At 58.9% G+C, this 26,035-nt stretch overlaps 4 protein-coding genes across 27 annotated transcripts in view; 1 reads left to right on the forward strand and 3 right to left on the reverse strand.

Annotated features, from left to right (window-relative positions):
* Positions 1-3,899: 3,899 nt before the first annotated feature.
* Positions 3,900-15,840, reverse strand: rfx6 (regulatory factor X, 6). Of its 4 annotated transcripts, XM_053880998.1 has the most exons (20): positions 15,395-15,840; positions 14,729-14,888; positions 14,541-14,664; positions 14,412-14,473; positions 14,276-14,353; positions 14,064-14,091; positions 13,899-14,006; positions 13,762-13,839; positions 13,584-13,697; positions 13,423-13,472; positions 13,188-13,347; positions 12,983-13,127; positions 12,794-12,903; positions 12,527-12,644; positions 12,231-12,353; positions 11,880-12,074; positions 11,522-11,813; positions 6,811-7,013; positions 6,532-6,735; positions 3,900-6,463 (listed from the first exon to the last, which is right to left on the reverse strand). In XM_053880998.1, exons 1-20 carry the CDS (start codon positions 15,528-15,530, stop codon positions 6,321-6,323), a joined length of 2,631 nt encoding a protein of 876 aa, XP_053736973.1. In that variant the 5' UTR covers positions 15,531-15,840; the 3' UTR covers positions 3,900-6,320. The 4 variants fall into 4 exon arrangements, with proteins under 4 accessions (XP_053736973.1, XP_053736971.1, XP_053736972.1 ...); XM_053880996.1 differs by having other exon boundaries at positions 12,983-13,347; XM_053880997.1 differs by having other exon boundaries at positions 13,899-14,091.
* Positions 15,735-17,234, reverse strand: LOC128768569 (proline-rich protein HaeIII subfamily 1-like). Its single transcript, XM_053881529.1, has 6 exons — positions 17,223-17,234; positions 17,015-17,175; positions 16,371-16,876; positions 16,063-16,302; positions 15,867-15,952; positions 15,735-15,812 (listed from the first exon to the last, which is right to left on the reverse strand). Exons 1-6 carry the CDS (start codon positions 17,232-17,234, stop codon positions 15,735-15,737), a joined length of 1,083 nt encoding a protein of 360 aa, XP_053737504.1.
* A 212-nt stretch (positions 17,235-17,446) lies between these two features.
* tdrd15 (tudor domain containing 15) lies at positions 17,447-25,302 on the forward strand. Its single transcript, XM_053881530.1, has 6 exons — positions 17,447-18,637; positions 18,743-18,808; positions 19,185-22,560; positions 22,969-23,001; positions 23,749-25,010; positions 25,067-25,302. The coding sequence occupies exons 2-6, from the start codon at positions 18,783-18,785 to the stop codon at positions 25,152-25,154; spliced, it is 4,785 nt and encodes a 1,594-aa protein (XP_053737505.1). The 5' UTR covers positions 17,447-18,637; positions 18,743-18,782; the 3' UTR covers positions 25,155-25,302.
* The window catches only part of afdna (afadin, adherens junction formation factor a), a 50,641-nt gene continuing 48,306 nt past the window's right edge, over positions 23,701-26,035 (reverse strand). For 8 of the 21 annotated variants that reach the window (XM_053881083.1, XM_053881084.1, XM_053881082.1 and 5 more), the window contains one exon: positions 23,702-25,972. In XM_053881083.1, coding sequence (XP_053737058.1) covers positions 25,816-25,972 — 157 coding nt within the window. In that variant the 3' untranslated portion in view covers positions 23,702-25,815. Of the gene's footprint in view, positions 25,973-26,035 lie in introns of all 21 variants that reach the window. The other 13 variants (XM_053881101.1, XM_053881090.1, XM_053881099.1 and 10 more) reach the window with 6 other exon arrangements.

Below are 26,035 nucleotides of genomic sequence, written 5' to 3' on the forward strand. Positions count from 1 at the left end.
GCAGGCACGCGGCCGCCGAACAGAGGAGCGGGGATCGATGGACGGGCGTGGGGACTGGTGCTGCTATTGGTGGAGCAGCGCCAGCGGCCGCAGCTTGATCCAGTTTTACTTGCTGTGATTGTATTTTTATTGGAAACAAATGAAGTAAAGGCAGGGAGGCATTTAACGCGTATCCATCTCAAGGCCAAGTCTCGCCTGCTGCGAATGAAAAGCAGGCGATAATGGCGCGTGTGTGTGTGTCCTATTAGCCAGACGCATTGTTTGGAGCGATGACTTGGCCTGCAAGACACCCAGCAGAAACAAAAGGGGACAGGCGGACCGACGCGAGAGGGAGAAGGCTCGAGGAGGGCTATGGATGACGGACTGGTGGAGGAGGGAGGGAGGCAAATGTATAAAGGCTCGGACAGCGCTTCTTTTCTGTTAGTCTCCAAGCAACTCATAATAGAAGGTCAGAGGCGGAAGAAAGGAGGGACACGACAATGCAGAGATGACAGAATACCCCTCTATTCAGACGGACGGACACGCTGCAAACACACGCAGCGGACACTTGAATCAGCCCTGACATTTAGCAGAGCCCAGAGAAGAGCCGCAGCATACTTGGGCTGTTTCTGGAGAGGAGGAAGAAGTTGTTGGCCTTGAGAGAGACGCGTGTCTAAGTGTGACCTCCTCAGCCAGGCTCCAACCTGTCATGTGGTGGCCTCGCCTTTGGCCCGTCATCTTCATGGCGTACGGCTGGAACAGACCACTCGCTCCTCCTGACAACATCCCTCTCAGCGTCCCCCGCCAACACTCACCCACGCACCTGGAGCCGCCACGGCGAGTCAGAAGGCTCTCGGGTAAGTTTTGAACCCAAGACCTTCGCTTTGTGAGACAAGTGCACAAAGCTCCACGTCTTTTTTTTTTTTTTTGACCTGCGACAATCAAAAAGGAAAGAAAACCCAGGTCTCACTCCTCTTCAGAGTCTGAAGGAAAGCATCTCTTTTGCTTGTTCAAGGACAGACGACTGGAGAATATCATGGCGTCTCAGCACAGGACAGACTGCTGCCTGCGAAGGAAGCTTTGGTGGAAGGCAGAGCAACTAGGTAGCCCTCTCATGAACATGACTCTGAGTCACTGCCAGAAATATCTCTACATTTTTATTTCCAGTTGACTTGTGCTCCAGGGCTAAAATATTGACTAAAAATCTGCAATGATAATAAGCATAATAAGCATGTTGAATAATGCAGTGTTTGTTTGTGTCGACTCAATATGCATTTAGAAATGATGCAGGTCATGTTCTATGTAACATAGATCCCATTTTTAAAATGGTTTGAAACCGAAATGGGAACCAGCCAAAGAGGATGTGAGGCCACGTTTTGACATTTATTGACAACAATAGCAGTCGTTTTTAGTTTTCTGGCTCCAGTCTGCAGCCGTCCTCACCACCACCGCGTCGCACTCTTCATTTGTCCGACACTCCTCTCATTCAATTCTGTTTCTTTTGGATCTTTCCGTGAAGTACACAGCCATTTTCAGCAGTGAGTGTTTCGTTTTTGAAATGGAGGTGTCATCTTCAACAGAGGGATGACTGCTCTGCAGGCACAGCGGCGCTGCGTCCTGATGGTTGCCACGTCGCCGAAACTCGGACACGGCTCGGACCTCGGCCGTGTCGCAGTCATCCTCCTCCATGCAGTTCAGTTCGAAGCCACAAGGGGGCAGCTCGCTGACACGTGCGCTCCGTTTTCCTTCGTGTTACGACACGGGGAAAGGCAGCATGTTTCCTCTCGCCGCTCAGGCGAAGACAGCCATGAGGACTGTGGTCTGAACAGGCCGGAGTCCTGGCTCAGGTGTCGATGGGCTTCTTCAGTGGAACGCCACGCTGGGTCCGTCAGTCTCTCTCCCTCCCCTGTTGTTGTCGTGGCTCTAACGTGAAGCCAGCACAGTGGCTGAAGCAGGGGTGAGTCAGGCCTGGCCCAGCTCTGCACTGGCCTCCTGCCTCGCGTCACTGTCCACTGAGACGAGACGCTGCTATAGGAGCTGATGCACGCCAACGAGTCAGTGAGTGGGGGTCAAAAGAGAAAGAGAAAGTGCGTGTGAACTTGAGCTTCACACGCAGACGCGCTAAAGTGCGCTGAAGAATGCCTTTCAGCCGCGTCCAAGCAGGCATGTTTGGGATTTCTGCCGCCGAACACTGCAGTGAAGAGCGGCTGTCAATAACGCTGAGGACAAACAACAACATTTCCAAAAGCCAAGTGAAAAAGTGTTTTCCCTCCATTGTGCCAGTGGATGTTTTCAGGGCGCCGGCAGCCGTCGGCGGGGCCACTTGTCAGCGCCAGCCCCGCGCCCCTCTCCACGGCAGCATTATGTGTGTGATTGAATCATCAAGCGCCCTGTTTTATCTGCAGACACTTGAGGTTTTTATTCCCTCCAGCAAGAATTCACACGCTAAACACGCACTCCAAGTGCTGAAAGGAGGTGGCGCAAAATTAATTGCAAGGCCAAAATTGTAAAATCACGTCAAAGAAGACGCACAGAAAAGCGGGTGAGAAGCGAAAGGCGGCTTGTGATCGCGGGAAGTGGCGTCTGTAATTAGCAGTCTTGTTCGCGCCGCCGTGTCTTGTCAAGGTGAGTCAAGTCAGAAGAGTCTCGTCTGAGCCGCAGCACGTCTTTCACTCCCTCTCGTCTCTGGCTGCGGATGCTGAGGGCCGCGCCGCCGACGGCAGGAATGTGGCTGGCGGCGAGTGTGTGGGAGGCAGCGCGCGGCGCCTCACTACCGCGCTGCGGTGAAGCTCCCGTCCTTTATTTGCCTCCATCGCAGTTTCACTATGCAGCCAAGCAATTAACTCCATGGGATTGATGCGCAGAGTGGGTGCTTCCCTCGCAGATGCTCTTCAGCTCGGGAAGATCAACACTCCACTGCGCTGACTGGAGTGTAAATGCAACCATTGTCCTCAGGAACTGTCCTCCTGTGCGTCCAGACTCGGCAGACGGGTGTTGAACAGGAGTCACCAGGTCTGATGATGCCATTGATGATGCGGTGGAGCTGGAGCGGCTCTGAAGGTTTCGCTTGGTGCGGCCGCGTGGGCGCCTGAATCTGCAGCGCCTTCACTCCTGCCACTAAAGTGGCCAGGAAGCCGGATACTGCACCACTCCTGTGTGGAACACGGCGTGGCGTTTCTCACCTGAAGAGAGAGGGGTCCAGCTGAGGAGCTGGGTCCTTCTCCCTCGGCTACTTTGTGTTGGACTCCTTTTCTCAGAGGGATTTTCCTCCAAGCCTGTTGCAGCTTGGTTGAACATCAGACACCACACACACACAAATAGTCCAATAAACATTGTAGGTAGCAAGGGCCAGACATCACCTCCACACCACTTTCTGGAGACGTCTCCTGCGATGCGCACCACAGCGCCGCTGCGTCTCCACGTTCTGATGGCGCTGGGGAAGCAGAACTTCTTGGTCTAGTTCCAGAGGTTGCAGATCGGGGCACGGCGCTCTTGTCAGAATGTGATCTGCTGCTGTGGCACAGTTCCTGAGCTGCTGAGCTCCGTCGACCTCAGGACACTCAGACTCGAGCTGCTGCTGACGGCTGGTGGAGCAGCTGCGGGGCCTCTCACTCCGACGCGTCAGCCCTGCTGAAGCTGAGACGCTGGGCTTCATACGAAGGAGTCTCCGTCCCGTCGTCTGACCGACCTGCGGCTGGCGCACCAGGAGCCACTCCATTCCTGTGGGAGAGGGAGGCAGAGGAGTCGGCTCAGAAACATGGCCGCCGCGGCTCGTACTGGACGTCACCTGAAATTGTTGCTTCATGTACACACGAAATCGCACACACAATTTTACAGTCATTTGTTTTCTTCACTGTTGGCCGCCGTGCGTGTCTTTGAAGGAAATGAGTGGTTTTTATTTGTGGTATTTTACTGAATGTCATTGTGCAGATACATTGGATTTTTCTTGACATACAGCCAACTTGAGTGTTTCGTTTGAACTATTTGAACTATTTGGGTTTTTTTTTTGTTTTACATATTTCAAACGCAGTTTTTTACCAGTCATTTATTAGATGAATCTGCAGCAGTGACCGTGTGACGAATGAATGAAGCTAGCGACTAAATGAAAATAAAGTCACTGAAATTGGACCATTGATTTAAAAAAATAACACATTCATTAAAGGTGAGCAACATTGTCCCATTCAGAAAATGAAATGAACAACACAAAAATAGACGTGTGGTGTCCAAATTGCGGGGAGTGAATGACGGATGTGTGTTTTGGTTGTGGACATTTGTCTGTCACGTGTCATTCAGACGTGACAGCAGACGTCTGCCCATCCCCTCCGACCCATGGTGGTGGATGGCAGAAGAGCTTCTCTCAGGTGGTCGCTCGGCTCATGAAAGGCCTCCCCTCAGCTCCTCCAGTTCATCGGTGCCGTCCGCCTGAACGCTGCACTTCTGTCTCTCTTGGACGTAAAGCCCGAGCGACGCACTCGCTGGTTTTATAGAGCAGGACACGTCACATGACACCAGCGCCAGTATGGCGACCTTGACTGGAAGGTGTCACACGTTTGTTTGCAGCCATTCACGCTTGTGTGAAAACACAGCTTGTGCTTCTCTCTGATGGAGGTTGGAAGAATTGCAGCCCAGATATTTGACCTTGAATTACCCTCCAGGAAATAGAGTTCCCTGCCAGTTCTTGCTGAAATTGAACCACAGACTCTGTGGAGAGGAGAAAAAGGTTCCACTTGTCGTTTTTCAAATGTGGACTGCATGTCTTGGATGAGTTGGTCGTGCTCTCCTGAGTCCTCAGCGCCTCATGAAACCGAGGCTCAGTCAAGTGTCAGGAACCACAGCGCGCGTGTCGGCGCTCGCCACTGTCGCTGATCTGTTTTGCCCTGTTGATTCATGTCGCTCCCAGCGCATGAATCACATGGCTGGATTCAGTCTTTTTTGGGTGATGGATTTTGTCCTGTGGATTACAATTTGCACTCGCTTCCAATGTTCTTTTTATTGTGTTGTTCGGTTTGACTTACCTTTACTTTATATTATATATTATATTATATATATATATATATATATTTATATTTATATATATTAAATTGAAATACGTTCCATTAAATTGCCTTTTATTTCAATTACAAATATGTCGTAGTCATTTTCATGGTCTTATCGTCGACATACTGTATACTGTATGTTTTGGTTGGGTTTTTCACTTCACTTTGATCTGTTAACATGGTTTTGTTGTGTTTAAATAACAGAAGTCATTTTTCTATTTTATTATTTTCTTTGCTAAAGCGTTCATTTTTCAATTTCATTTATTGGTGTATTTTCTGTTCAAACAGCATTTGGGTTAGGATTTGTTTTTATTTGAATTGAATTGAATTGGATTTAGCAAAGATATTTTCATGTTCTTGTTCTGTCCTCACTGAAGTCCAAGCGTATTTCAGCACACCTTCTCACGTGTATTTATTCATTTGACGGAGTTTGTCAGGTCACCTGGTCACAGCGCAGACCGTCCCGGAGACAGTGGTCAAAGTCCAGAAGACAGTGGTGATTTACAGCAGTGGAAGAAGCTGTTCCTTGAGGAGGACGTTGTCTGACTTCCAGGTGTGAAATGAACGTCCGCTGACCTGTGTTACTGACCATAGATGGATGAGACTGTCTGCAGATGGAGCCGGCGGCTCCACTGAGGCTCTGGTTAAACATTGTCCTGACGTTTGTTCACGCTAAAGGTCGGACCACCGTCGGCCGCATTGTTGACCCAGCAATGAAGCATCATCTGCTGCCATCTGTCGCACTCGTCTGCACTTTTCGCCTCATGCTGTCGCCTCCACACTGGTCTGGATCATAGCCCCGAGTCGTGGCTCTGTCAGTCAAGACTCCAGTCAAGCCTTTCCTTCGTGACACGTCTCAGCCAAGTCACCAGAGAATCCAGACCAAGTCGATCACATCTCCGAACAGGTCACAAGTCTGGGGACACGGTCAGGTGAGGCAGAGTGAAGTCCATCAAGTCACGAATAGCTTCCCTTTTATTTCTTAATCGAAGACACAATCAGTTCTCAAGCGAGGAGTCAAGCCCCTTGTCAGTGACACCACGAGTGATCGGGAACAGCTCAACACAGTCAAGTCTCTAGCGCAGTTGTTGGTGATTAAATCAAGTCAGGAGGCATGTCAGATAATGGAGTTGTCAAGTCAAGAGTGAGGCCAAATGTCAAGTCATGACTCAAGTCGGGTTGTGCGTCAAGACAAGCGCGACGTGTTTCGTCAAACTTGGTCGACCTCTCCGAGACAACGGAGGCTGTTCTGACGGATGCATCCGAGGCCAGGCAGAGGTTTGGGGCCGAGTCAGCGGGTCTCCTTCAGCCCGTGCCCATGAAGACGGTGTTGATGGGCGGCAGCGACGACACCAGCTCCTGCACCTCAGCGGCCGACGGCTCCCTCTGCTGGGGGTTGTAGGACGAGGAGAGGGCGAACATGCAGTGCGAGGACTGGAGCGACGGATCTGGAACAGGTCAGCCTGTCTCAGTCGACCTTTGACCTGTGGCTGTCCCAAGCCTGCTTCCTGTTTACCTGCTGGGGTGTCGGAGAAATAAGCGGCGGCTGGTTTCCTGCTGGGCTCGTCCAGGAGGTTGAGCGGATCGTGCACCTCGGAATACACGGAAGGAAAGCAGCGGCGGTTCCCAACGCTGCTAATGACGGACACGTGCTGCTCCACCAGTGACGCCATCCGCTGGCCCTCCAGGTAACTGCTGCTGCTGCTGCTGCTGTAGTAACCTGCCACACAGAGAGAGCTTTGGGTCTCACCTCAGCGACCCGGCGAGGAAATGGCCTCCACTAGACATGGCTGACCGCTTTGTGCCGAGGCTGAATACGTCTGTGCCTCCAGGTAGCCGTACACCTCTGCTGGGTCCAGAACCGGAGCCTGGCTGGCGTCTGGGCCTGGAGTGTAGGAGTTCAGGGAGCAGGAGGAGGCGCCGCCCGGGGCGCTGTAGGACGGCTGGAAGGACGAGGAGGAGGAGGCCTGACCCGACGGCAGACATGGACTCTGAGAACTGGACACAGGGAAGACCGTTGAAGATCAGACACCTCTGGCCGCTCTCAGGAAGCTCTGGGAGGCTCCTGAAGCTCTGCAGCTATGATGGTGCCGTCAGAAGGTCACGTGCCACTGTGAGGGCGCCACAGTCCGGGCGCCGTCAGAAGGTCACGTGCCACTGTGAGGGCGCCACAGTCCGGGCACCGTCAGAAGGTCACGTGCCACTATGAGAGCGTGCGTGCCACAGTCCAGGCGCCGTCAGAAGGTCACGTGCCACTGTGAGGGCGCCACAGTCCAGGCGCCGTCAGAAGGTCACGTGCCACTGTGAGAGCGTGCGTGCCACAGTCCAGGCGCCGTCAGAAGGTCACGTGCCACTGTGAGGGTGCCACAGTCCAGGCGCCGTCAGAAGGTCACGTGCCACTGTGAGAGCGTGCATGCCACAGTCCGGGCACCGTCAGAAGGTCACGTGCCACTGTGAGGGTGCCACAGTCCAGGCGCCGTCAGAAGGTCACGTGCCACTGTGAGGGTGCCACAGTCCGGGCGCCGTCAGAAGGTCACGTGCCACTGTGAGAGCGTGCGTGCCACAGTCCAGGTGCCGTCAGAAGGTCACGTGCCACTGTGAGAGCGTGCGTGCCACAGTCCAGGTGCCGTCAGAAGGTCACGTGCCACTATGAGAGCGCCACAGTCCAGGTGCCGTCAGAAGGTCACGTGCCACTATGAGAGCGCCACAGTCCAGGCGCCGTCAGAAGGTCACGTGCCACTGTGAGAGCGCCACAGTCCAGGTGCCGTCAGAAGGTCACGTGCCACTATGAGAGCGCCACAGTCCAGGTGCCGTCAGAAGGTCACGTGCCACTGTGAGAGCGCCACAGTCCAGGTGCCGTCAGAAGGTCACGTGCCACTATGAGAGCGCCACAGTCCAGGCGCCGTCAGAAGGTCACGTGCCACTGTGAGAGCGCCACAGTCCAGGTGCCGTCAGAAGGTCACGTGCCACTGTGAGAGCATGCATGCCACAGTCCAGGTGCCGTCAGAAGGTCACGTGCCACTGTGAGAGCGTGCGTGCCACAGTCCAGGTGCCGTCAGAAGGTCACGTGCCACTGTGAGGGTGCCACAGTCCAGGCGCCGTCAGAAGGTCACATGCCACTGTGAGGGTGCCACAGTCCAGGTGCCGTCAGAAGGTCACGTGCCACTGTGAGAGCGTGCGTGCCACAGCCCGGGCGCCGTCAGAAGGTCACGTGCCACTGTGAGGGTGCCACAGTCCAGGCGCCGTCAGAAGGTCACATGCCACTGTGAGGGCGCCACAGTCCGGGCACCGTCAGAAGGTCACGTGCCACTGTGAGGGTGCCACAGTCCAGGCGCCGTCAGAAGGTCACGTGCCACTGTGAGGGCGCCACAGTCCAGGTGCTGTCAGAAGGTCACGTGCCACTGTGAGAGCGTGCGTGCCACAGTCCAGGCGCCGTCAGAAGGTCACGTGCCACTGTGAGAGCGTGCGTGCCACAGTCCAGGTGCCGTCAGAAGGTCACGTGCCACTATGAGAGCGCCACAGTCCAGGCGCCGTCAGAAGGTCACGTGCCACTGTGAGAGCGCCACAGTCCAGGTGCCGTCAGAAGGTCACGTGCCACTGTGAGAGCGTGCATGCCACAGTCCAGGTGCCGTCAGAAGGTCACGTGCCACTGTGAGAGCGTGCGTGCCACAGTCCAGGCGCCGTCAGAAGGTCACGTGCCACTGTGAGGGTGCCACAGTCCAGGCGCCGTCAGAAGGTCACATGCCACTGTGAGAGCGTGCATGCCACAGCCCGGGCGCCGTCAGAAGGTCACATGCCACTGTGAGGGTGCCACAGTCCAGGCGCCGTCAGAAGGTCACATGCCACTGTGAGGGTGCCACAGTCCAGGCGCCGTCAGAAGGTCACGTGCCACTGTGAGGGCGCCACAGTCCAGGCGCCGTCAGAAGGTCACGTGCCACTGTGAGGGCGCCACAGTCCAGGTGCTGTCAGAAGGTCACGTGCCACTGTGAGAGCGCCACAGTCCAGGTGCCGTCAGAAGGTCACATGCCACTGTGAGGGTGCCACAGTCCAGGCGCCGTCAGAAGGTCACATGCCACTGTGAGGGTGCCACAGTCCAGGCGCCGTCAGAAGGTCACGTGCCACTGTGAGGGCGCCACAGTCCAGGCGCCGTCAGAAGGTCACGTGCCACTGTGAGGGCGCCACAGTCCAGGTGCTGTCAGAAGGTCACGTGCCACTGTGAGAGCGTGCGTGCCACAGTCCAGGCGCCGTCAGAAGGTCACATGCCACTGTGAGGGTGCCACAGTCCAGGCGCCGTCAGAAGGTCACGTGCCACTGTGAGGGCGCCACAGTCCAGGCGCCGTCAGAAGGTCACGTGCCACTGTGAGGGCGCCACAGTCCAGGTGCTGTCAGAAGGTCACGTGCCACTGTGAGAGCGTGCGTGCCACAGTCCAGGCGCCGTCAGAAGGTCACGTGCCACTGTGAGAGCGCCACAGTCCAGGTGCCGTCAGAAGGTCACGTGCCACTGTGAGAGCGTGCATGCCACAGTCCAGGTGCCGTCAGAAGGTCACGTGCCACTGTGAGAGCGTGCGTGCCACAGTCCAGGCGCCGTCAGAAGGTCACGTGCCACTGTGAGGGTGCCACAGTCCAGGCGCCGTCAGAAGGTCACATGCCACTGTGAGAGCGTGCATGCCACAGCCCGGGCGCCGTCAGAAGGTCACATGCCACTGTGAGGGTGCCACAGTCCAGGCGCCGTCAGAAGGTCACATGCCACTGTGAGGGCGCCACAGTCCGGGCGCCGTCAGAAGGTCACGTGCCACTGTGAGGGTGCCACAGTCCAGGCGCCGTCAGAAGGTCACGTGCCACTGTGAGGGCGCCACAGTCCAGGTGCTGTCAGAAGGTCACGTGCCACTGTGAGAGCGTGCGTGCCACAGTCCAGGCGCCGTCAGAAGGTCACGTGCCACTGTGAGAGCGCCACAGTCCAGGTGCCGTCAGAAGGTCACGTGCCACTGTGAGAGCGTGCGTGCCACAGTCCAGGCGCCGTCAGAAGGTCACGTGCCACTGTGAGGGCGCCACAGTCCAGGTGCTGTCAGAAGGTCACGTGCCACTGTGAGAGCGTGCGTGCCACAGTCCAGGCGCCGTCAGAAGGTCACGTGCCACTGTGAGAGCGTGCGTGCCACAGTCCAGGTGCCGTCAGAAGGTCACGTGCCACTATGAGAGCGCCACAGTCCAGGTGCCGTCAGAAGGTCACGTGCCACTATGAGAGCGCCACAGTCCAGGCGCCGTCAGAAGGTCACGTGCCACTGTGAGAGCGCCACAGTCCAGGTGCCGTCAGAAGGTCACGTGCCACTGTGAGAGCGTGCATGCCACAGTCCAGGTGCCGTCAGAAGGTCACGTGCCACTGTGAGAGCGTGCGTGCCACAGTCCAGGCGCCGTCAGAAGGTCACGTGCCACTGTGAGGGTGCCACAGTCCAGGCGCCGTCAGAAGGTCACATGCCACTGTGAGGGTGCCACAGTCCAGGTGCCGTCAGAAGGTCACGTGCCACTGTGAGAGCGTGCATGCCACAGCCCGGGCGCCGTCAGAAGGTCACGTGCCACTGTGAGGGCGCCACAGTCCGGGCGCCGTCAGAAGGTCACGTGCCACTGTGAGGGTGCCACAGTCCAGGCGCCGTCAGAAGGTCACGTGCCACTGTGAGGGCGCCACAGTCCAGGTGCTGTCAGAAGGTCACGTGCCACTGTGAGAGCGCCACAGTCCAGGTGCCGTCAGAAGGTCACGTGCCACTGTGAGAGCGTGCATGCCACAGTCCAGGCGCCGTCAGAAGGTCACGTGCCACTGTGAGAGCGCCACAGTCCAGGTGCCGTCAGAAGGTCACGTGCCACTGTGAGAGCGTGCATGCCACAGTCCAGGCGCCGTCAGAAGGTCACGTGCCACTGTGAGAGCGCCACAGTCCGGGCGCCGTCAGAAGGTCACGTGCCACTGTGAGGGTGCCACAGTCCAGGCGCCGTCAGAAGGTCACGTGCCACTGTGAGGGCGCCACAGTCCAGGTGCCGTCAGAAGGTCACGTGCCACTGTGAGAGCGTGCATGCCACAGTCCAGGCGCCGTCAGAAGGTCACGTGCCACTGTGAGAGCGCCACAGTCCAGGTGCCGTCAGAAGGTCACGTGCCACTGTGAGAGCGTGCGTGCCACAGTCCAGGCGCCGTCAGAAGGTCACGTGCCACTGTGAGAGCGTGCGTGCCACAGTCCAGGCGCCGTCAGAAGGTCACGTGCCACTGTGAGAGCGTGCGTGCCACAGAGAGACCCGGACATACTACTGTGAAAGTGACCCAACTGCCAGAACGGCATGAGCAGCGATGACTCTCAGTGCCACGAGGTCTAAAGGTGCTATTGATTTTTAGTTTTAGTTCTGGCAGTGGGCAGTTAGTGATCCGAAAGGTTTTGAAGTGTATGAAGCAGATTGACAGTTCTGTTGGTCAGACACATGTTGAGGGCCAAGTGGCAGTGTGTTGTGCAACATCCAGTTGGCCTGACCTGAGTGTGGCCTGGAACCCGGGCGTGGAGAGAGCCGGAGGGAAGTAACTGGAAGCAGCCTGGAGTCCGCAGTGGTACATGTTGTCCGGGAAGGAAGCGCAGGGCCCAGACTGGCTCATGGTGCTGAAGGAGTTCAGGCATGAAGGAGGAGGAGAGGAGCAGGAGGGCGGTGGGATGGCTCTCCCTGCCATGGGCCCCTGGTTGATGACAGAGCCTCGCGGAACTAATGCCGCCGGAGAGATGGGGGGTGTCATGAGAGGCGCGGCGGCGTGCGAGAAGTCCATCTGAGCTCCTGACGGAGGGAGACGCAGGACACGTGTGGGCGGCGGCTCGCGGAACCTGCCGACGCGACGCTCACCTGAAGCGAAGCCGGCAGACTCCGTCCCCTGGTACACCACCGTGTCCAGGTCTTCTGGCAGGTCAGACAGGGACATGTAGGCGCGTCCCACCACAGACTCGTCCTTCACTGACGGGTCGCAGACTGGAGTCACCTTGTTGCGATTGGCTAAGAAGCAGGAAGTGGGAGAGGCCTGGAACGCTGCCTTGCTGGCATCTGGGAGGAAACCAGAGTCAGACACAACCGTACATCACGTACACACCCAGCTAGAGTGTGGTGCGGCTCACGTCACACGACCCTCGCTGGCTCTACAGAACTGCCGCATGCGTGCGCTGCACCGAGCGGAGGCGCAGTGTCAACTGCTCCTGGTACCTGCGTTCCTCATGTATTTGTCCAGAAGCTTCTGCAGCTCCTGCTCCTTGTGGTTGTTGAACTGGGTCTCCAGCGCCAGCAGGATGTACTCGTCCAACAGCATCCGGATCAGGTGGAAGGAACCTGCCGAGCACAGACTGGCGGGGTCACCGAGTGTTTGGACTGGAGCCACCAACCGCTGCGTGTTTGCTCAGCTACTTTGTGTGTTTGAACAGGGAGCACGCGACCCGAAGATAACGCCGTGTTTGACCTGGGCCCGTGTGGCCTTTTGGATTTATGGCTGCATTGTAACTCACCGAAGCTGGAGGCGTTGTTGAGCGTGAGGCTGTGCATCACTCTGGCGCCGAAGAAACTCCAGCGGAGCAGAAAGTCCTGCGCTCTCTTCTTCACCGAGCGGCCGCCTTGCTTTCCAGGCTGGAGGCCAAACACAGGCCAGCTCAGCAAATCTTTGCTTGAGAAGCGGATGCCACCAACAGCCAGCAGGCATTTTACTGGTTCTTCGGATGGTTGAATGCACGCAGGAGACGACGGTTGCAGCTGAGCCTTGCGCGGCGTGTCCTCACCTTAATAACTTTGTGCTCCATGACCGAGTCCAGCCACTCGATGAAAGACTCCACTGTGGCGTTCTTGCGCAGCAGCTCCTTCAGCTCCTGGAAGACGGTGATGGCGTCGTCTGAGGGAGTCAGAGGAGCCCGAGTCAGGTCGCTGGGACCGGAGCGCCCCTGCCCACCCCACCCCACGCCACGCCTTACACTCGGAGTACACGTCCGGGTCCTGGTCTCCGGCCGCGGTGACGCTCAGCAGCGGCTGCGAGCTGATGCTGCTCAGGTCCACGTTGTCAATGTCCAGCACCATGTTGGTCACCACCGTCTGGTCGAACAGCGCCGGCCGAGCGATCTGTCGGAGGCGTCGAGTGAGCGTGTGCGTGGACTCTCGCGCCGTGGCTGGGTGCCTCACCTGCGCCAGGTGTAAGAAGGAGGTCTGTCTCTTTAAGGAGGAGACAAAGCGACGAGCCATGGGGAGTTTTTTGGCAGCGAGACATTCGGGGAGGTTCTCCAGCGACGAGAGCAGCCACTGCTCCCAGTGTTTGGCAAAGTTGCGGATGTCTGCCAACAGACTGGCAGACAAGAGGTTGCTCCAAGTGGTGTCAGCGGTAGTGGAGCGCATAGCATGTGTTCAGGTGAGAACCAACCTCTCTGGCATCTCCTGCATGGTGGCAGGAATCAGCACCTCAGTTAGAACCTGCAAGAGGAAGACGAGATGATGAAGCTCCAAGAAGATACTGGGGCTACAGGGCCGGAGAGGAGTGGACTCCAGGGACGAGTGGGGAGGATGAAGAACACGTGCTGTCACCTTGTACAGGATGGAGTCGCAGACGCAGAAGATGTCGACGACGACGGGGTTCTCCATCAGCGGCAGCAGGTGCTCCGGCATCCCCTGCCAGAAGTGGAGCAGGAAGTTCTGGATCTGGGGTGTCGGGGCAGGTTTTAGGAGGTGTGATGCACAGACAGCAATGCGGTGGCGCCGTCACCTCTGGGAAGCTGGCGTTGATGGCGTTGTCCAGGATGCACTGACAGTGTGTCTTGTACATCACGATCAGAGTGTCCACCTGCGGCGCAGCGCGGGAGCCGTGAGCGCTGGCTGAGAACATCCAGCCGCCGCACCCACCTTCTCTCTGGAGACGTCTCCCCGCAGCAGCAGGTGCCGGGCGCTGGGGAAGTCCGGGAGCAGCGTTCCGGTTTTGGAGCTGAGGGAATATTTCCTGGTGAATCCTCCCTGCAGCAGAGGGCGGCGTGAGCACAGGCTCGCCGCGGGCTGGCCAGACAAACCTACCTCGTTCTTCAACTTGCTCCCGGAGAACCTGCAGACAGGAAAGGACACCTTTGTTGCCACTCGGTCTATTCTTATATACGGAAGTCTTTTGTTGATGGCTCATCCATAATACAGCAATACAACATTGCACTCAGCTGCCTAGATGGCAACTCTGCAAAATAATGTAGCGCTGCAGTCAAATGATAACGACTGGGAAAATCATCAGGATGCACCTGGTCAAACCCTTTCCAGAGTAGACGGCGTGATAGTAGTCGCTGCTCTCTTTGATTCCGATCCCGTAGTAGTGATATCTGTGGAGAAGCAGGCTTCAGAGTCCAGCATTCACGGTTCGGCTCAGACGGACGTTACTTGGAGTGTCCTCGCGTCCCCAGGCGCCTGGTGGTCAGCAGCGGGAACTTCTGCCGGATGGTCTGCGGAGGCCGCGTGCGTGTTACAGGCCAGCCAGAGAGAGAGAGAGAGAGCGCAGAGGTCACTGACCTTGCCAAAGGTGGCGGCACACGCCGGCTCCAGCTTCTCCTTCCTGCAGAAGTCCAGGTAGTGAGCGTAGAGGATGCAGCGAGGCAGACACACGCCCTCGCACACCATGTAGTTCTCCTCCAGCCTGAGGCGGGGACACACGGTGAGAGGGAGGCGGCGCCGCAGGAGGAGGAGCAGCTGGCACTCACCACTGCAGAGTGAGCTGCGTCTGCTTCTTCTTGTCCTTGGTGAGCTGGCCGACGCTCTTCCTGGAGGGGGAGGAGCTCTGCGCGACGGACCGCTCGGGGCCGTGGTCCGCCAGGTCCTGCTCTTCCTCAGAGGACGGGCTCTCGTGGCTGTCCTCGGCCTCTGAGGGGGAACGAGACAGTCTTGGACAGAAGGTCGGCCCCAGGTTGATCTCCTCTGCTCAGTTATGGTTGAGATTGTCAGAGATCACAAGCAAAGAGCCGGTCGTACTTCGCCATATCTGTCAAGTTGTAACCTGCATCAATGCAACTGCTAATGTGGAGTAGCCGAGCACAATGTGCTCAGAGGTCCACTCACAAAAACGAGTACGACTTCTGAACTAGATCATGGTTTCCATGCAGCTCTTTGATAGACTCATACATGGAAATACGTGAGCTGTGTGTGATGCAGTTGTTCATATTTATCATGAATTCAGTTCAAATAGTTTAGTACAAATTTAAATTGCAGCTCAAATGTCAACGGTCTTTGTTTTGTTCTGTGACACACATGACTCCAATATACATTTGCCCATGTGAGAAACCATCTGGCATCAGAGCAGAAGACTTCCCTCCAAATGAAAAGGTCCACCGTGACCACAGTGGAGTGGCTTTGGAACTGAGGAGCGTTACCTGACTTGATCCCGCACTCGTCCTCCTGCTGAGTGAACGCATGTGGATCACATCCCGGCGAGCCGCGCAGAGCCTTGGAGAAAGAGTGAGGCAGAAGGAGTCCCGTCGCAGCGCCGCTGCCGCGCTTCATGGCCATGGTTCCACAGGCCACTGTCCACCTGCAGAGCCCTGGAATAACGGCTACGGCCGTCCCACGTCTCAGTGACGCTGATGGAGCTGGGAGGCAGAGCTAATGAAGCGGCGTACGCACCGCTCATGTTTACCCAAGACTGCAGCTGATGCAGGAGGCCAATGATTAACAGAGGAGCCGCTCATCCATCTGTCGGAGCAGCAGCAGGCCTCAGCTGCCGCTCTGCAGCGTCATGAGGCGCAGCAGGACAGAGTCGCTGGGCATCACAGCCACGCTCGGGTCCCACCACTGGGGTCCCACCACTGGGGACTCACCACTGGGGACTCACCACTGGGGACTCACCACTGGGGTGCCACCACTGGGGTCCCACCACTGGGGTCCCACCACTGGGGTCCCACCACTGGGGTGCCACCACTGGGGACTCACCACTGAGGTCCCACCACTGGGGACTCACCACTGGGGACTCACCACTGGGGACTCACCACTGGGGTCCCACCACTGGGGACTCACCACTGAGGTCCCACCACTGGGGACTCACCACTGAGGTCCCACCACTGAGGTCCCACCACTGGGGTCCCACCACTGGGGTCCCACCACTGAGGTCCCACCACTGGGGTCCCACCACTGGGGTCCCACCACTGGGGTCCCACCACTGGGGACTCACCACTGAGGTCCCACCACTGAGGTCCCACCACTGGGGTCCCACCACTGGGGTCCCACCACTGAGGTCCCACCACTGGGGTCCCACCACTGGGGTCCCACCACTGGGGACTCACCACTGAGGTCCCACCACTGGGGACTCACCACTGGGGACTCACCACTGGGGTCCCACCACTGGGGACTCACCACTGAGGTCCCACCACTGGGGTCCCACCACTGAGGTCCCACCACTGAGGTCCCACCACTGGGGTCCCACCACTGAGGTCCCACCACTGGGGTCCCACCACTGAGGTCCCACCACTGGGGTCCCACCACTGGGGTCCCACCACTGGGGTCCCACCACTGAGGTCCCACCACTGGGGACCCACCACTGGGGACTCACCACTGGGGACTCACCACTGGGGTCCCACCACTGGGGTCCCACCACTGGGGACTCACCACTGAGGTCCCACCACTGGGGACTCACCACTGGGGACTCACCACTGGGGTCCCACCACTGGGGACTCACCACTGAGGTCCCACCACTGGGGTCCCACCACTGAGGTCCCACCACTGAGGTCCCACCACTGGTGTCCCACCACTGAGGTCCCACCACTGGGGTCCCACCACTGAGGTCCCACCACTGGGGTCCCACCACTGGGGTCCCACCACTGGGGTCCCACCACTGAGGTCCCACCACTGGGGTCCCACCACTGGGGACCCACCACTGGGGACTCACCACTGGGGACTCACCACTGGGGTCCCACCACTGGGGACTCACCACTGGGGACTCACCACTGGGGACTCACCACTGGGGACTCACCACTGGGGTCCCACCACTGGGGACTCACCACTGGGGACTCACCACTGAGGTCCCACCACTGAGGTCCCACCACTGGGGTCCCACCACTGAGGTCCCACCACTGGGGTCCCACCACTGGGGACTCACCACTGAGGTCCCACCACTGGGGTCCCACCACTGGGGTCCAGTGACCTGAGAGCGCGCTCTCCTCTGAAGAGAGTGCACCAGCACGTCTGCTCTTCTCAGTCACTCTCCACCAAGTTGGGCATGTTGAGGGGTTATAGACCACAACAACAACAACAACAACAACAACAACAACAACAACAACACGTGACACAGCTGACTGAAACAGCATTGGCATTTAGTGACCAGTTCAAGTGCACCCGCCGGCGACTGACAGGAAGTGACGTCAGAGGTCAGGCGGATGCTCGTTTCTCCCCAGGAGCAGGTGTCGCGCACCTGGAGCCGGTGGAAGGTACGTTCCCTTCGCTGCACGCGGACGGAGGCGCGCGACAATGGCTAGCTGCGGCTGAAGCTAGCAGCGCCTCCACACCCGCGTGTGGCGAGCCGAGGCCGCTGTGAGCCGCCGAGGCGCGTGTGTCGCGCGCGCTGCTCCCGCCACACGCCTCGACAGCGCTCTTCTATGTGTATAGACGTGTAGTAGGTGTATTTCCCAGGGAAGGTCGGTCAGTCCCACTGTTTGTTGCGGGTAAAAGTGCCTGACAGAAGAGTCAAGTCTCGCGCCAAGCGTCGCGCGCCAGAGAAGACCGCCGCTGTCGTGACGTCTGCCATGCTCACTGAAAACCCAGCTGTTCAGGGTTCGAGACAGGTCCGTGGCGAGCTGAGCCGCGCACGTGTCCACCTGTTGCAGTGAGGAGGAGGAGGATGGGTCTGAGGCCAGGTGAGAAGCGACCCAACCAGAGGAAACACGCGCGCACACCCTGAGGCTCGTGTCGGCCAGCAGGAGGCGCTGTCGCGCGCTGGTTCCCTCTCCATCCCGGTGTCCCTCAGAAGACCCACAGGGCTGTGGTGGGACCTGCTGTGCTGTGGCTCCCAGACGGAGTCGGCAAACGGAGCCGGGAGAGTGGGGAGTGAGCAGGGGAGAGCAGCACACTGGAGGGAGGAGAGCAGCTTGGATGGAGGAGAGCCAGGCTCAAGAGCGGGAGGAGGAGAGGCGCGCGCGCGTCTGTCGGGCTGCTCAGGTCACTGCCTCAGGTCCTCAGCTAAGCCAGTACCAGCACCAAATGTACAGGCAACAATCAACGTCCAGACTCAGTCATTATTTTTGATGCAGAGCTTTTCATTTATATAGATTGATATATATGGAGATACATATACTGTCATGGAGTTGGCATTAGTCTGCAATATTTTAGGTTTTGTTTTTTTTTCAGAGAATATAAATTGCAGCTAAGGTGTCCACAGTTTTGTTTGTTTAATCTGAACGGACTTGAACTGTGCTCAAACACGAGGAGGAGTGTGACAGGCCAACAAGAGGAAGACGGTGGATGGGACACGACGTTTCAGCTCCTCTGAATGTGGATGGACTTTTTTGAAAATATTGAAACGTGATCCCAGCCAACAAATGTATGAAAGAAATGAGATCGCCTGCATGCTGGGATGGTCTGGACCAGCGCCATCTTTGACACCCTTCCCGCTTGAGCAGGGCTTTTCTGTGAGGCAGCCATCTTGAGACATTTGCAGGAAGCATAACTACATGCATGTGTTTGAGTCAGAGCTGAAATCTGACTCTGTTTTGTCGTTTGTCTCTTTGTGACAGAGTCTGAGCAGGAAATGCTGAGTTCCGAAGTGCAGGCATCATGGCGTGGACTCACAAGTGTCACAAGTAAGTTCACCTGTCGTGCGTGTGACGTTCGGTCGGCCGTCACAGCGCGCACACATGCAAGTCCTGGTCCTGATGCTTCGTTTCATCCGGAGTTATTATAGTAAGGAAACATGGCCTTGCTGAAGTACATCCGGGACAGTTTTGGCAAAGTAATGTGCGTTGGATTTAAATTGTGCATGAGAATAAACTGGAAGCAAAGATGTTGTTCCGGTCCCAACTGAAACACAGACGCTGGCCTACTCTTCCAATAATCCACCTCTCCTCATCGTGGGTATAAATAATAGTCGTGAATCCCTGTTCTCTTCACGTGCTTCTGCAGGTGAAGAGAACAGGGATTCTCTCCAGGAGAAGTGACATATGAAGTGTGTCCCCGCAGGTCTGGAGAACCATCTCCACTCAAGGCCTCCTGCTGGGTGGAGCTGAAGCTGACTCACCTGGACTGGAGCCCTGAAACCAGTCTGATCCAGTTCCAGGGTCACGACCCGGACGTCTGCGAGCTGGAGTACAGCATCCTCCAGGGGGAGCTGCTCAACGTGCCCAAGAGCCGAGCGGCCCTGAGCGTGGGCGACATGTGCCTGGTGGAGGAGCTGCCTTCGGGCCGCTGGCACAGAGGCCGGGTGCAGGGCCAGCAGGGGGAGCTGCTGGAGGTCTTCCTCATCGACCGCGGGAGCAGCTTGAGCGTCGGCGCCAGCCGAGTGTCCTCCTGCCCCGCGCACCTCCAGAGTCTGCCCCCCAAGACGGTGTGTGGCTTCCTCTCCAACGTGCTGCTCTTCAGCGGCTGCTGCCGCTCTGTCATGCAGGAGTTCTTCTCCAGCCTCCTCAAGAGCAACGTCAAGGGTCTCGTCACGGCCACGCTGCCGCATCAAGTCCTACTTCTCGAGGTCCCGGCTGTCAACAGCCACATTGTTTTGAATGGCTTTGGTCGCCATGTGGACAGCCACAGCTTCCTGCTGCTGGTGGAGCTGCTGACGGAGATGCCGCAGGAGCGCCGCGCCCTCCCGCTGCCTGGACTGGAGGGCGCCCTGCCCAGCCTCTCCGCCTGTGCCCCCGGGTTCGGCAGCGGCTCTGGAGTCCAGGTGCGAGTCACTGCCGCCTTCCGCCCTGGACTCTTCTACTGTCGGGAGGCCAGCAGGGACGCAGAGCTGCAGGACCTCTGCTCAAGACTGGCTGCCGCCTGTGAGGACGGAAACCGAGTGGGGCGCCGAGGCACCGAGGAGAACCTGGGCTCCCTCTGCGCCGTCAAACACAGGGACGGCAGATGGTACCGCGGCCTGGTCCAGCTGGTCGCTTCCAACACTGAGGTGCGCGCGTGGTTCGTCGACTGCGGCTTCTTCGAGTCGGTCGAGGTGCAGAAGATCCAGAAGCTGCCGCCGGGCCTGTATTCCACCCCTCTCATGGCTCTGCCCTGTGCTCTGGCCTCCTGTGAGCCCCAGCAGCTGGACCTGCTCAAGGCTGGCATCCTGGGAGACGTGCTCCACCTGGAGATCGTCGGCCACGACGACAACAGGAACCTGTACCTGGTCAGGGCGTCCAAGCTTCTGGACGGTCGTGGCTCCGAGCCACGGGCGGTCGCCGGCATTCAGGCGCCGGCGCCGCGACTCTTCAGCCACTTGGCTGGTGAGGGGAAAGTCACCGAGCAGCTGCTGAACATGGTCCTCAAAGAAGAGAACATACTCCCCGACGCCTCTTTTGTGGGCTACGTGGAACACGTCCAAGACCCCAACCACTTCTGGATCCGCAGCCAAAAGAGAAACGAGGCGTTTGAGGAGATGATGGAGAAGGTGCGCGCTCACTACAGTCAGCTGCGGCTGGAGCAGGACACGCTGACCCGCCCGCAGGTCGGCTCGCTCTGCGGCGCCGTCTACCTGGATGACCGCCACTTCTACAGAGGCCTGGTGGTCCACGTCCTGCAGCACCACGCCAGAGTGCTCTTCCTGGATTTTGGGAATGTGGAGCGAGTGCCTCACAAGCTGGTCAAGAAGCTGCCCGAGTCCTTGGCTGGGGTCCCGCCCTTCGCCCTGCGCTGTTCTCTGAGTGGCGTGTTCCCTCTGGAGGAGCAGTGGACCCTCTCCAACTCCAGCAGGTTCAGGAAGCTGACGGCAAACAAGGAGTTGGAAGTGCGTGTGGTGCAGATCAGAAGCGACGCTCTGCTGGTGGACCTCTGGCACGGAGGACGGAGCATCTCCCAGATGCTGGTGTCCACGTTGGATGCCTTGTTCCGGGACACGCCGCGACCACACGGCCTGCCTCGCGTCAGCCACGCAGACCGGCGCTCCAGTGGCCTCCGGCAAGACCTGGTGTCTCCATCCAAGCCGAAGGCTTGGGTTCCTCCCGAGACCTTCCTCTACTCCTCCTTTGACCTGAGCCCCGGGAGCGAAGAGCAAGTGTACGTCTGCCACCTCAGCAGCCCGTGGGAGGTCTACTGCCAGCTGAGGAGAAATCTCAGCACCATCCAGGAGCTGGAGCAGAGCATTCTGGAGGAAGCCGCGGGGCCGGGCCGTCTGGGCGACCTCATGGAGACGCTGTGTCTGGCCAAGTACCAGGATGGGAACTGGTACCGAGGCGTGGCCAGCCCCGTCCTCTCGCCGCAACACCTGGCCGTGTTCTTTGTGGATTACGGAAACTCCAACATCTACGAGAGGCGCAACGTCAAGTTCCTCCGCAAAGAGGCCCAGCGTCTGCTGCGCGTGCCCATGCAGGCCGTGAGGTTGACCCTGGCCCGGGTGCCGCGGGAGGAGCAGCACCCCGAGTTGAGGACCTGGCTGGAGCAGACCATCCTGCACAGAGAAGTCAGGGCCGTGATCAGGGGCGGCGGGGTCCAGCGCTCCTTCCACGCCCAGCTCTTTCATGGCGACACTGACATCAACCTGGAGCTCAACAAGCTGCTCCTCAGCCTCTCTCCCACGCTGGCAGTCACGGCCCACACAGCTCTGACTCCAAGAGTCAGAGCGAGATCTGGCCCGGGAGCTCTGACAGCCACAGGTCGAAGGCCAGGTCCAGCAAGAACCAGGTCCACAAAGGCGAGCGGGATGGAGAAGAAGCGGCAGAAGACCGGGCCACGGCGGACTCCAGGCGTGTCGTGTGGCGCCACCCGCAGAATCCCGGAGAGGAAGGTCGGCGCCGGGAGGAAGGAGTGTTTCGTGTCCCACATCAATTCAGTCCAGGACTTCTTCCTCCAGCTGGCCGAGGACGAAGCGGCCATCCTGCAGCTGCACCAGGAGCTCAGCCTCCTCTCCAGAGGGGCCGCCGCCACGGCAGCCTCTTGTGTGGAGGTGGGCGACGTGGCTCTGGCCTCGTACCACGAGGACGACCTCCTCTACCGCGCCCTCGTCACGGCCCGGGAAGGAAGCGCCGCCTTCACCGTGCACTTCCTGGACTACGGGAACTCGGCTGTCGTAGAGAAGGAGAAGGTCTTCCCGCTGCCTACGTCGTACGTCAGCCAACCAAGGTGGAGCATCGCATGTGCCCTGCTGGACGCCAGCGTCTACGGCAGCGACGCCGCCTTCAGCCACGCCGTGAGTGAGAAGCTGCTCGCCGTCAACTTCGTTCACCGACTTCAGGCCTGTTGGAAAGTCAACATTGAAGTTATCGGTGAAGAAGAAGCTTCACCTGCGCTGGAAGCAGGCGGCCAAGGTCCTGCTGCAGAGGCCATGGTGGAGGAGGTGGAGGCCACGGTGAAGGAGATCAAGGCCACAGTGGAGGAGGTGGAGGCCGAGAAGGTGGAGGCCACGGTGGAGGAGGTGGAGGCCGAGAAGGTGGAGGAGATCAAGGCCACGGTGCAGGAGGTGGAGGCCACGGTGGAGGAGATCAAGGCCACAGTGGAGGAGGTGGAGGCCGAGAAGGTGGAGGCCACGGTGGAGGCAGAGAAGGTGGAGGAGATCAAGGCCACGGTGCAGGAGGTGGAGGCCGAGAAGGTGGAGATCAAGGCCACGGTGCAGGAGGTGGAGGCCGAGAAGGTGGAGGAGATCAAGGCCACGGTAGAGGAGATCAAGGCCACAGTGGAGGAGGTGGAGGCTGAGGAGGAGGTGGAGGAGATCAAGGCCACGGTGGAGGAGGTGGAGGCCGAGAAGGTGGAGGCCACGGTGGAGGAGGTGGAGGCCGAGAAGGTGGAGGAGATCAAGGCCACGGTGCAGGAGGTGGAGGCCACGGTGGAGGAGATCAAGGCCACAGTGGAGGAGGTGGAGGCCGAGAAGGTGGAGGCCACGGTGGAGGCCGAGAAGGTGGAGGAGATCAAGGCCACGGTGCAGGAGGTGGAGGCCGAGAAGGTGGAGGAGATCAAGGCCACGGTGCAGGAGGTGGAGGCCGAGAAGGTGGAGGAGATCAAGGCCACGGTAGAGGAGATCAAGGCCACAGTGGAGGAGGTGGAGGCTGAGGAGGAGGTGGAGGAGATCAAGGCCACGGTGGAGGAGGTGGAGGCCGAGAAGGTGGAGGCCACGGTGGAGGAGGTGGAGGCCGAGAAGGTGGAGGAGATCAAGGCCACGGTGCAGGAGGTGGAGGAGGTGGAGGCCGAGAAGGTGGAGGAGATCAAGGCCACGGTGCAGGAGGTGGAGGCCACGGTGGAGGAGGTGGAGGCCGAGAAGGTGGAGGAGATCAAGGCCACAGTGGAGGAGGTGGAGGCTGAGGAGGAGGTGGAGGCCACGGTGGAGGAGGTGGAGGCTGAGGAGGAGGTGGAGGCCGAGAAGGTGGAGGAGATCAAGGCCACAGTGGAGGAGGTGGAGGCCGAGGAGGAGGTGGAGGCCGAGAAGGTGGAGGAGATCAAGGCCACAGTGGAGGAGGTGGAGGCTGAGGAGGAGGTGGAGGCCACGGTGGAGGAGGTGGAGGCTGAGGAGGAGGTGGAGGCCGAGAAGGTGGAGGAGATCAAGGCCACAGTGGAGGAGGTGGAGGCTGAGGAGGAGGTGGAGGCCGAGAAGGTGGAGGAGATCAAGGCCACAGTGGAGGAGGTGGAGGCCACGGTGGAGGAGGTGCAGGATGTCGAGACGGAAGACGTCTCCACGGTGGAGAAGGTCTTCTCGATGCCTGCTGACACAGAGGCCGAGGCCTGTTCACATGCTCAATACTTGGCGGCTGAACCGGCTGCAGTGGAGGCTTCTGTGGTCAGCTGGGATGTGCAGGCTGGAGACACCGAGAGCGGCGTGGTGCTCTCCATCTTGGAGAACAGCAAGTTCTTCTTCAGACTGAACCGCTCCAACGACTGGGCAGCTCATCTGGAAAGCTACATCGCTGAGCGCATCTTCACCTGTGAAGCACTGCAGGAGGTGCAGGTGGGAGCCAAGTGCTTGGTGGAAGTGGGCCACCTCTGGAGGAGAGGCCAGGTTCTTCAGGTCGGTGAGCAGGTGTGTCGAGTGCTGCTGCAGGACCAGGGCGTCACCGTGGAAACTCCCAGTGGATCCCTGCGGGCGCAGGGGAGCCCTCTCGTGGAGGTGCCAAACCTGGCGCTGCCGTGCAGGCGCGGCGCCCTCGGGGGGCGCTGCAGAGCGCTCTCGCGAGTCCTGGGGCAGGAGGTGCACCTGAAGTTTGTCCGTTACTCTGAAGCTGAGCAGCTCTGGTTGGTGGAGATGGTCTCCAGCGACGCTCCCCCTGCAGACGGTGGGCCACAGCGTCTGAGCCTGCCGCCGGTTGCTGTGGACGCGCCGCTGAGGGCGGCGGTCTCCGCCTGCCACTCGCCCTCGGACTTCTCCCTGCTGCCTGAGGCTTCGCTCCCGCTGCTGGCCACAGTCTCCTCTGCCACCCACGGCTTCTGCGGAGACTCCCCGCCGCTTCCTGAAGCCCAGGTCCGGCCCGGCGCCTGCTGCATGTTTGAGTCCGACTCCAAGGGGAAGTGGTGCCGGGCTCAGATCGTCCATGTGGGTCAGGACCACCTGCTGCTGGACCTGCTGGACTACGGTCACCGTGAACGTCTGCCGTGCCTCCACCTCCAGCGGCTGCGGCGGCTCCCCACCGGGCTGCTGGACCTTCCCCGAGCCACATACCCCTGCACGCTGAGGGGGGTCCGGCCCGCGGGTCCGGGCGCCGCCTGGTCAGAGGACGCGCTCGCGCTGTTTCAGCGGCTCGTGAGGGGCCCGGACCTTCAGTTCCTCGCCAGAGAGTTGGCGTCAGAGGCTCAGCGCCTGATGGTGGACGCCGTGGTGGGTGGAGTCCAGGTGGCCCGGCAGCTGGTGCTGGCCGGCCATGCCCGGCACACGGACCCGCTGCTGCAGCTGAGGTCAGGTTCTGCTCTCACGGGTCCCAACCGCCAACTCACTCTGCTCTTCCTTCCAGAACGCTTCCTCCCGCCGACCAACCAGAGGAGCCGGCGCCTCAGGACGAGTCAGAGCAGGAGGAAGAGGCGCCTCGCTCTGCTGTCTGAGGAGGAGTCACTGTCGCCGCTGGGTCGGCCACTGGGTCTCACCGCATTGTTTTGTGAGGGCGAGGGTTCTGATGCATGTTCCACTGGTGGAAGACAGAAGCTCTGATGCTGAAAAATCTGTCTTTATTAATGATTTACAAAAAGATGAAACCGCTTATATGACTGAGATTCATTGCAACCTAGAAGGGTCTGAACGGTTCCTGGAGGGGCGGGGCCCGCTGCAGTGGTGTCACTCTCTCACACACACACACACGCACGCACACGGAGGTCAGAGGGAGCGGCAGGAAGGTCACGTCACTGGAGAGGAAGGAGCGACTTCCTGTCCCCAGAATAAGAGCCCGTGGCGTTCTACAGTAGTAGTCTGGAGCCGTATGTACAGCGAGCAGGCAGGTGAGGTCGGGATAAAACACAACGCTTAAAAAGAGCCGCTTAAGATGGGACGTGTAAAAGCAACACGAGTGTCATTTAAAGGAACACAACTCAGTTTTGTCATTAAAAAGGTCCGAGCTGGACTCGGTCCAAACTACGTCTGGATCAGGTTAAAAGGTGGGGAAAAAAAAAAAAAGTGTAAAAGCAAACGTGACCGTCTGAACCTCCCACAGTGTTGAACCCGCGTGAAGGTGGAAGAACGTCAAAGCAAGCTCCGCCCCCGGGCCTGGGTCTACTGCTTAGTGTTGAGCTCGTTCTCCAGCTCCATCAGCTTCCTGGAGGCCTTCACCTTGTTGGACACCTCCTTCCCCTGGGAGAAGAGACGCTGGCGCTCCTTGAAGGTCAGACTCTCCGGAGCGCCGCCGGGGACCGAGTTCTCCTGCTCCTGACTGCAACACACACGCGCGCGCGCGCGCGCAGGCTTCAGTGTGGGGCCCGGCTGGGGAGGTCAC

This window comes from Synchiropus splendidus, chromosome 12, assembly GCF_027744825.2.
Source record: "Synchiropus splendidus isolate RoL2022-P1 chromosome 12, RoL_Sspl_1.0, whole genome shotgun sequence".
Classification (NCBI taxonomy): domain Eukaryota; kingdom Metazoa; phylum Chordata; class Actinopteri; order Syngnathiformes; family Callionymidae; genus Synchiropus; species Synchiropus splendidus.

What these genes read in the sequence shown, in the direction of transcription:
- rfx6 (XM_053880995.1), bottom strand. Translation starts at nt 15,530, where the DNA reads ATGGCCATGAAGCGCGGCAGCGGCGCTGCGACGGGACTCCTTCTGCCT. An exon ending in GGGACGCGAGGACACTCCAA is followed by an intron (nt 14,354 to 14,411) that starts GTAACGTCCGTC and finishes GCTTCTCCACAG; the next exon opens with ATATCACTACTACGGGATCG. An exon ending in GTCTGCCGGCTTCGCTTCAG is followed by an intron (nt 11,814 to 11,879) that starts GTGAGCGTCGCG and finishes TCCCTCCGTCAG; the next exon opens with GAGCTCAGATGGACTTCTCG.
- LOC128768569 (XM_053881529.1), bottom strand. An exon ending in CCAGTGGTGGGACCTCAGTG is followed by an intron (nt 16,303 to 16,370) that starts GTGAGTCCCCAG and finishes GTGGGACCTCAG; the next exon opens with TGGTGAGTCCCCAGTGGTGG. An exon ending in TCAGTGGTGGGACCTCAGTG is followed by an intron (nt 15,953 to 16,062) that starts GTGAGTCCCCAG and finishes GTGGGACCTCAG; the next exon opens with TGGTGAGTCCCCAGTGGTGG.
- tdrd15 (XM_053881530.1), top strand. Translation starts at nt 18,783, where the DNA reads ATGGCGTGGACTCACAAGTGTCACAA. An exon ending in TGGACTCACAAGTGTCACAA is followed by an intron (nt 18,809 to 19,184) that starts GTAAGTTCACCT and finishes GTGTCCCCGCAG; the next exon opens with GTCTGGAGAACCATCTCCAC. An exon ending in TGGAGGAGGTGGAGGCCGAG is followed by an intron (nt 22,561 to 22,968) that starts AAGGTGGAGGAG and finishes GTGGAGGAGATC; the next exon opens with AAGGCCACAGTGGAGGAGGT.